Source organism: Puntigrus tetrazona, chromosome 25 (genome assembly GCF_018831695.1).
Source record: "Puntigrus tetrazona isolate hp1 chromosome 25, ASM1883169v1, whole genome shotgun sequence".
NCBI classification, from domain to species: Eukaryota; Metazoa; Chordata; class Actinopteri; order Cypriniformes; family Cyprinidae; genus Puntigrus; species Puntigrus tetrazona.
Window position 1 is genome coordinate 1,295,598 of NC_056723.1, and position 9,487 is coordinate 1,305,084.

At 42.3% G+C, this 9,487-nt stretch overlaps 2 protein-coding genes across 2 annotated transcripts in view; one reads left to right on the plus strand and one right to left on the minus strand.

Moving 5' to 3' along the window:
- The first annotated feature begins 3,491 nt into the window (after positions 1-3,491).
- On the plus strand, positions 3,492-5,814 carry rxfp3.3b (relaxin family peptide receptor 3.3b). Its single transcript, XM_043227288.1, has one exon. The coding sequence runs from the start codon at positions 3,760-3,762 to the stop codon at positions 4,963-4,965; it is 1,206 nt and encodes a 401-aa protein (XP_043083223.1). The 5' UTR covers positions 3,492-3,759; the 3' UTR covers positions 4,966-5,814.
- An 88-nt stretch (positions 5,815-5,902) lies between these two features.
- calml4b (calmodulin-like 4b) overlaps positions 5,903-9,487 on the minus strand; it is a 4,478-nt gene continuing 893 nt past the window's right edge. Inside the window, exons 4-5 of the mRNA XM_043228452.1 lie at positions 7,768-7,956; positions 5,903-6,530 (exon numbers count right to left, since the gene is read on the minus strand). Coding sequence (XP_043084387.1) covers positions 6,400-6,530; positions 7,768-7,956 — 320 coding nt within the window. The 3' untranslated portion in view covers positions 5,903-6,399. The remainder of the gene's footprint in view (positions 6,531-7,767; positions 7,957-9,487) is intronic.

Here is a 9,487-nt window from a genome sequence, read left to right on the forward strand (position 1 = left end):
CTATATTCATTGTTGTCCATATCTCTGTAATGGTTTTCTGAACGAATTTTAATATCTGACGAACAACGTAAACGCTGACGGCCAATCAGAATCTGCTGCTTTGGAAAAAAAGCGCGCGTTTCTCAAAACCGTCGCTAAAAACCCGAGTTTAAGTTTCAGCAAAGGACAAATGGGCTTCCAGCTCTAAAAATCGCTAAATGTAGCTTAAAATGGCCACCCCTGTACAGCTTTGACCAACTGTTGTTTTACTTTGGCTGAGCCTTCAATGTTGCGACGAGAAAAGGACGACGCTGATTGGTTGATTCTTGTCACATGACCCGTCGCGGCGCTCTTAAAAGTTTAAAATGTTTTTTTTTCAATTTTGTACGCGCCTGGAAAAAAAGCGCGCGCAAACCCCGAGTTTAAGTTTGAAATAACGAACTTTTATGGCGCGAAAGACGCCACGTGTGCCCCTAAAAGCGGCAGGCGACATAACTTTAAACGATGTCCTGCTGAGTTCACTCCAATGCGCGATAAACCACAATGGCTACCGTTCCTGTTTTTGGCTGGTTTGTAGACTTGCTGGAGACAGAGAAAAGAGACACTGAACATTTTCAGGGTCAAAGATTTTCTGAAGTGTTTTCAAAGACGTCTACTGAGTGTTTAGATGTAGGACGGAAGAACGGCGCCAAGACACGAACGACACGGGCCTGGCACGCAAACAGTCATGTTCAATGAATATTGGATTATTGAATGTTATTAAAGAAAATCCCATTCTAATTTTTGGCTTTATTGCTCTTTTGTGGGATTTTTACCTCATTAGACACCCTTGATGCAGAAATTGCACAGATGTTCAAAAATTCACGCCAAAAGAGAACACAAGGATAATGAGGGGTGTCTGGGAAGGATATAATAGCCTGGATATTGGGGCTCAAATTCAAGAATCCAATTAAAAAGCCCAAAGGAGCAAAACCAATCGGACAAGTTCACTTTCACGACAGGAACCCAAAAACAGCGGCTTCATATCATCATGCAGACTTTTATTGTCTGTCTTTACGTAAATGTACAGCAACTCACAGCCTTTTTCGTGCATTCGTTTCGCTAATAAAGTCATATTAAGGTACATTTACGAAATGCAATAAACTGCAAATGCGCTAAATAAAACGTTACTTTATTTACATACAAAATTACAATTTATAAAATTTAAAAAAAATCGATTCTACGATTAGAAATGCAAAAAAAGGCTATATACAAATGATAAATAACTATTTATTTCTACAACTATTATTTTATTTAGGCTGCATTTTCAAAGATGATTTTTACTCATCCTTCAGTTATCTTAAATGTTATTTTAGGTTGTTTTGAACCAGCAACCATCTTTTAAAAGCCAACACATCAACGGTCAACCCAAATACAGCAAATGCATCAAATACGTCACTAATGTTTCCCCTTTCATATTTTCTGCTGCGGACAGATAACGGTAATTATTTTATTTCTAAAAACTGTCGCTTATCAACGAGCCCCCGGAAAAGTAAAGAACTTTCCTCTAAAAATACTCTCCTCTGCTCTGCTTCATCTGTTAAAACACAGATTGCTGCAGACCAGAGAGATTCAAATATTAAAAATAAAGAACTTTCCATGTGCCCTCATTGTTATGCTCTTCGCGTCTGCTTTATCGTGGAAAGACAGTCTGCCACACTTCGGTTGGACTTATGTGAGAATCTGTACTTTAAGATTGATTTTCTCCTCTGAGTCTCTCTGTTGGTGTCCGGTCTTCTTTCTTTTACTGTATTGTTGAGCGACAATACAGTAAAAATTGTAAAAAGCCGCGACACAAAAGGAGGCGCGCGCGTTCGCATCCGTTCGGAGGTTCTGGTTCGGGTCGAGGACGTCTTGGTTTATCTCAACCATCTTGAGCATAGCCTACTGACATTTACGACTTTGCAGAGTTTAATTAGAACGGCTAAAAGTTAAACATTTAATGGTGCCGCAATGACACGACCCAAATGTCTAATCTAAGATTGAATCAATATTGAAATGTGTGCATGCACGGGCAGTTTATGGCCCCTATATAAGCGTCATCGGGGCTCTGTTCCAAAACCTAGAGAGCCGCTTCACCATCTGCTGTCTACATAGGAGGTGCCATCTAAGGAGTCTTACGAGTGACCTATTTAAAAGAGACGATTTTTACCTTTAGTATTCAATTAAGTTAAGCATTGCATCACTTGCTCGCCAAATGGATGTGAATGGGTGCCGTCAGAACGGGAGCCCAAACAGTACCGTTTCTGAGGAAGCGTGCTTATAGACTTGTGTTTTGGCCAGAAGTTAGTGTTTGAAGTTAAAAACATCTTAATGGTGCGCGTCTCTTACAAACATGCAGCTTTTTGCTTCACGAGACTTTAATGAAAGATTATTCTGATTATTTTTATCAGCCGTTTAGACTCTCGTTCCGACGGCACCCATTCGCATCCATTGGTGAGCAAGTAATGCCGTGCGGCTTTTCTCCAAAAACACGATCTCATCTACATCTCGGCTGGCCTGAGGTGTCTTTACAGTCACGTTTAAACAGTTTAATGCGTCCTTGCTGGATGAAAACGTACTGAACCCAAACTTTTGTGTTTTTGATGCAACGCCGTCGGCTCTGACTCAAACATTTCGTCCCGCCTCCGCCGCAGGCTACGATAAACATGAATCCATTTGCAGGTCTTCTTTAGACTTTGACATTTTCGCGCGAGGAAGAGGAATCTAGTTCCAAGGATAAACTTTTATAACGTCTCCGTCGCCGTCGTCCTCCGTGTGTGTGTGTGTGTGTGTGTGTGTGTGTGTGTGTGTGTGTGTGCTACAGATTAATGATTACACAGCGACTGTCCGTCAGGTCAAAGTCTTTAAGAGTGAGTTTGTGCGCTTTCACTGGTATCATTTTGGGCACAGACGTAAAAATTCAAGCTTTAATGCATCTAATTAGTTAAAACACCTTACGAGAGAGAGTGTCCCCCAGAGTCCCATGCATTTATTTTTCATGTAGTGCACATATACTTTTCCCCCTCCTCCATCATTCTGTGGCACATGCTTTGAGGTGTGACCAAAATAATTGGCCATAATACTGTGCAAAAATGACTGCATAAAATTATTTTTGGTCTTTCAAATGTAATGTGGTTATATTAATATTTAAAATATCAATTATGTAAAAATATATCATTTAAAACACAAAATCCAAACCTTTTGAGTTTCTTTTTCTACATTTAACAATTTTTTTTAGCGTTTTTTAAGCAATATGCATTGCTAAGAACATCATTTGGACAACTTCAAAAGAGGTCTGCTCAATGTTTTGACTCCAGATTTTAGACTCCAGAAATATTTTTCTAGCCTGACAAATCAGCATTGAGATTTCAGAAGATGCGCGGATCTCAATTTCGCCCATTTGACAAATAAAGGCGTTTTGCGGATTTGGTGCGCGTTGCGGCCACTTTTAAGATCTGGGACAGTCTTGCGCACGCGCTCTCAGGCGGCCAAGGCTACTGGACAGGGAAAGAGTAATGTAAAGAGAGTCGAACCTCGCTCCGCTGCTCGAGAGGGAGGAGCGGATCCTCGTGACTCAGCCCCCCGCGCGCGGCGCAGGTTTCATAAAGCCCCGCGCGCCGCGTCCGCTCCGGTATCAGCGGCGGCGGCGGCGGCGGCGGCACCGTCATGGCGCGGGAGTCTCTATCCTCATCGCTGGAAGAACCGCGCTCTCCTCACCCGCTCTCCTAGTGTCCCCCACCCCCGCGAGTCGGCAAGGTGATGCAAGCCCTCCACAGACCCGGGCTGCACCGGACACCTGACGCCGAGCTTTGGCTGGACCCGATGGCGGACCTCCAGAACCAGAGCTCCGCGAACGTCACCGACGACAACATGGAGGACATCAACCTGGCCGCGGACGGCACGCTGGAGTTGCGCGTCATGATCTCCATCGTGTACTCGGTGGTGTGCGCGGTGGGTCTGGTGGGCAACCTGCTGGTCTTCTTCCTCATGAGGGTCCGGCAGGGGAGGAAGAAATCCACGATCAACTACTTCATCATGAACCTGGCGGTCACGGACTTCCAGTTCGTCCTGACGCTGCCCTTCTGGGCCGTGGACACGGCGCTGGACTTCACCTGGCCGTTTGGACACGTCATGTGCAAGGTGGTGGTCACGGTGACCGTGATGAACGTGTACGCGAGCGTCTTCTTCCTCACGGCCATGAGCGTGACGCGCTACTGGTCGGTTGCGTCCGCGCTCAAGGACCGAACGCGCAACAAGCGTTGCTCGGTGAAGCTGGTCAGCGCGCTCCTGTGGCTCCTGGCCACCGTCGCGTCGGTCCCCACCGCGATCTTCTCCACGGTGAGCTCGATCAGCGGCGTCAAGCTGTGCCTCCTGCGCTTCCCCAACGGCCACCCCTGGCACGCGCTCTACCACCTGCAGAAGATCCTGGTGGCGTTTGTGTTTCCGATGCTCATCACCGTCGTGTGCTACCTTCTCCTGCTGCGCCTCATTCGCCTGCGGAGCATGAACAACAACCTCCCCAAGCGCAGGTCCAGAGTCACCAAATCCGTCACGATCGTGGTCTTGTCCTTCTTCATATGCTGGCTGCCCAACCACGCCATCACCTTCTGGGGGGTCCTGGTCAAGTTTAACGTGATCCACTGGGATAAAGTCTACTACACGCTCCACACGTACGTGTTCCCGGTCACCATTTGCCTGGCGCACTCGAACAGCTGCTTGAATCCGGTCTTGTATTGCCTCATGCGCAGGGAGTTCCGGAAAATGCTCAAGGACTTCTTCTGGAGGATTTCGTCGCCCGCGATCGCCAACAGCTGCCAGATCCGCCCGTTCTCGGGCACCGCGAAGGAGCGCGACAGCCAGGCGGTGATCCCTCTGAACGTGATGGAGACCGAGGAGTACAGATTGTCGGTGGTGAACGGGCCAACCGACGCGTTGCCGTCCACGGACTGCGCCATTAAGAGGTAGACGCGCGAATCAAGCCGCGCGTAAAAGCGCGCCGTGTTACGGTAGCGGAGGACTTTCTGCAAACTCAACAAGTCATTCTTTCAAGTGATGTTTCGTTACCTTGCATCCTTAAACGTCCGTGCCGAGTTGTCTCGTCCGCCGCGAGCCACAGCGCTTTTCAACGCCGCGTTCCCGAATCTAAAAGAGTGCTTTTATTCCGCGTAAAAACGCGCGCGGCGAAGCAGACCTGGATGTAGAGTATCGAAATAAAATCTCGGGCTTAAGCTGCAATGCATTTTTATAGTTTTTACTTTTACTCTTGTTTGGAGGACATACTGTTGCGTTAAAAAATTTGACCGTAATTGTTTACGCGTACACGTATCATAATAATTATTAACATATAATACCGCTATATACGTAGTTGTTATTATATCTCATTATTTATTAGAAATGTGTGTCCAATCTCTTTTTTCTTACACGTTTGGAGAAAAATATTGCTTTACTTAAACAAACTACACTCATATGCATGTGTGTGTGTTTCGACTAATCCCATTTTTTTAAGCTTTTATTCCGATTTTGCAGCCAAATTTGGATTTTTTCGACTGAAATGGTTTCACGACTGCTCACGACCGGATCCCAAAGCAGCCACATCGATCCCAGCTGCTTTCTGACCTCCTTTTTTTTTTTGTCGTTTTTGAATCTACTGCCTGGAAATTCTGAAATAATTAAAATGTATTGCTCATTTGAAGTGTAATAAAGCTGCGTCGATGACCTCAGCCATGTGAAGGTGATGGTCCGAAAGGAAATGAATGTAAACAGTGTTACTATGTCGTCCATTTGAAGGGCCTAATAAAGTCCTGTCTTATCGTAGCGATGTTTGTTTTCCTCATAAGCACGATTACAAAGCTAACTTTTACTGTTATTCCATCTAATTAACATCCGACGGCGGGTCTGTGCTTTAGGGAGTGAGTCTACCCCAACAGTTTATTATCTCGACACAGAGGCATAAATCCATGCAAACAATAACACGACAACAAGGGAATTTATGAGCTCTGTGATGCTCACAAAACAACATTTCGCTTTCGCTCCTTGCTTTTTATAGCTTATAATAAATAGTTTAAGCACGTTTTTACAGAGAGAGGGCATTTAGTGATCCACGTGCACCTTTATTGTTTTTAGGTTGAAAGGAGACTGAATGCATTTCTAAGAAGGGTGTAAATAAAATAACATTCTCTGCATAAACACACGAGGGCACTGCGAGCCCGATGGGAACGCAGTGGTGTTACAAAATGCATTAACGAACAGTCTGAAAGCTCTAGAAAGCCAACGTTAAGCCAGCTGTTATAAAAAAAAAGCATGCATGTGGTGGCTTCGGAAACAATCCCACGCTCGTTAGTTAATGATTGAAGCGTCCTGGCAGGTGTTTCATCGCTGCTCCTGTAGTTCTCTGCCATTTTAGGAGGATTTAGAGGCAGCTGGAGCCACAGCCGATTCGTCGCGGGTCAGGAAGGTCACCATCTTTGAGAAAGCCTCGTCGTTTACTTGTCCGTCACCGGTCACCCCAGCTTCTCTCAGCAGCTCGTCCACTGTCACACAAGAACATACACACGTTATAATCTGGACTGAAGATTCACGGGACAAGAGGAGTCTGAACTTGCAGCACACTCATTCATTGACAGATTTTAGGCTGTTACTCCCATAATATCTCTTATTTTTCGCATTAGCGGAAGGAAAACACCTATAACAAACATTATATAATACACACCTTTAATATTTTGTCTTCTATATGCGACTATGAGTTTGTTTCTCCACTTCAGAAGCGCTTGTATTCACCAAAAAGATTATAGATTTTATTTAAGTGTATTTATTTGCATCTACGCTGATTTCTAAAAAAGCGATATCTAAAATGCTCACTATAAAAACCTCGATAAATCGACCACGTCAACAAAACAAAAGAAATTTGAACCCGCCGTAATCTAATTTTAAGATTTATTTTCTGGCAATATATGGAAATGAAGCTGTATTTAAATAGGCGTGCTGATTTCTTTTAGTTTATCCTAATAAAATGCACGAGTTAGTTACTATTTTGCAAGATACTTTTGATCTTGTAAAATAGTACAAAAATACGATATCACATACAGAAAAATATTTAGCTTGCTTAAATTGTTTTAATAACAGATCTTATTCGTTTTATCGATTGGGAATGAATTTTTTTCCCACCTTATTTTTCGCGTAAATTGGACGCCGCCATTTTAAGCTTTATGCGTCTTGCTTCCGGTCTTAACGCTTCCTGTTATTTTTAGCTTCGCAAAACCGCTCGTTTCGCCGCTTGATATCGTCTTAATCAAATTATTTTCGTGTGTAATTTCGATTATGAACACACTGATTCGTAACACCAACGATTTGACCGTTTGCTGCACGTCGTTACTCTTCGCGTTATAACGGAAACCGGAAGTGCATCCGCGTTCAGGAACATGGCGGATAGCGCGTTATAAAATAACGATCGTTTCAAAGCAGGCGAACATGCATGAAATATGAAAATAACAGTGGTAATTTGGCTAAATTTAACAATTATCAACTATAAAGCAGCTCTACAATAATATAATTGTAGTATTATTTATATTCTACTACTGTTTTTTACTGTTACGTTAAAACAGCTTTTCTTTTTAAATAGAATGTTACGCAAATGCTATTTGCTAATAGTTTTCTCACAGATCGCATTCAGAGCACTAAAAAGACATTTGTTGCTGTAAATCAAGGTTAGGAATGGGGACCTAGCAAAGCATTCTGGGTAATGTAGTTCCATCTCCGAATCAGCTTTACCTTCCTGATCTGTGAGACACTCTCCAAAGCCTGTGAGCCTGGCCCTGAGCTCGGACGCCGTGACGAAGCCTCGTTTGCTCGTGTCCATCCTCCTCGCGGCCTGCAGGATCTCGGCCCTCGGGTTCTCCTGCTGGATCTGAGCGTGCATTACGCCGAGAAACGTGGAGAAGTCCAACTCGCCGCTCTTATCTGGGACAGGCAGAGTCAAAGCGCTTTGCCAAAAAGCTTCAGATACACAAGCCTTTTGATCACGTCTGACAGGCTGAGGGTTATATTTATCGCCGAGGGGTTTAAATTTAGTACATTGCGTCCCATTTGTCAAGCGGGGCTTCATTTCAGTTCAAGCGACACTTCCTTCAATTAAAAACCATTGCGAACGTAAAGCGTGGGACTTTCGGGGCTCTGTTTTTCTTCCAGGTGACTGTAAACCATCTTTCTGCGTGGCCTGGCCTTATCTGGATGTCCCGGACACTGAGGTCTGCCGTTGTTATTGTTGAGTTTCATCCACATACTCCTACGGATTTCAAGTTTATTTAACTCAGTAAGCAAAGTTTACACTGTTTACCTGAGGCCTGGAAGTTTAGGAGGACATCCATCTGATAACCTAACACTGACGTGAGTCATTTGTTTGGATCTTCAAATACTTCCAGTATCTTGGTTTAATGTTCGCTGTAAGTCAGCCAGGGATCGTTTACAATTATTTATCCAATAAAGAACTAAAAGCTCTTTTCATTTTCTCCATAGAGAAATATATTTTAACTGTAACTTAACAGTATTTTATATATATATATATATATATATATATATATATATATATATATATATATATATATAATTATTTTTATGATTTTTTTACAGTAATTGTATTTCTTATAGCACTTTATACAATAAGGATTGTTTCAAAGCAACTGTGCATTAAAAAAGATGTAACATTAATCCAATTAATTAACATATTAATCCAGTAAAATAATCCATAATGAAAAAAGCAGCTCTACAGCGGTGTCAATTTAGTATCGTTTACTTTTTATAATTAATTTTGAATTTAATTTAGTGTCTTTTTAGCAATCCTCTCACGCGCTTTTGCCATTTTTTTTTGTTTTACATTTTTCTTAAATATTAACATTTTTATTTCATTTATTTTTAATAGTTTTTTTTGTTTTAATTTATTTCCATTTGTCATTTCTAATTATTGATCATTTCAGTAAACAAACAAACAAACAAACAAAAAGCTTAATTAAAGATTAATTCATTTGAACGTTGAATCATAATTAATTGTTACGCTACTTTGCAAAATGTATTGAAGTGAACTTTAAATAAAGACCTGTTGTGAGCTAGCAAGTTGTTAATCAACGATAACTATTAAATAAACTTATTTATTTACTTATGCTTGAAAGCTTTGCCCACCACCATGAAGCACTGCATATTTGAATCTTAAATATAAAACCAAACATAAACATCGCTTCCTTAAACGTAACCGACGTCTTTAAATCAATAGTTTCTATATTTATCCATTGGTATTATTTTGATTATACTATTTGCATTAAACACTTTTTTTGCTTCAATTTAAAGTTCTCAGCACTGGTTAGTTAGGTTGTGTTTTAAAATAATAATAATAATAATAATTCGGGCTGCTGAAAAAGTGGGCGGGGACATTTGCGCTCAAGAGCGGAATGCGGGGCGGGGCTGCGGTTTGACTGACAGGTGTAGGGCCGAAGGGGAG

Coding starts and splice junctions, on each gene's coding strand:
- rxfp3.3b (XM_043227288.1), top strand. CDS start 3,760: ATGCAAGCCCTCCACAGACCCGGGCTGCACCGGACACCTGACGCCGAG.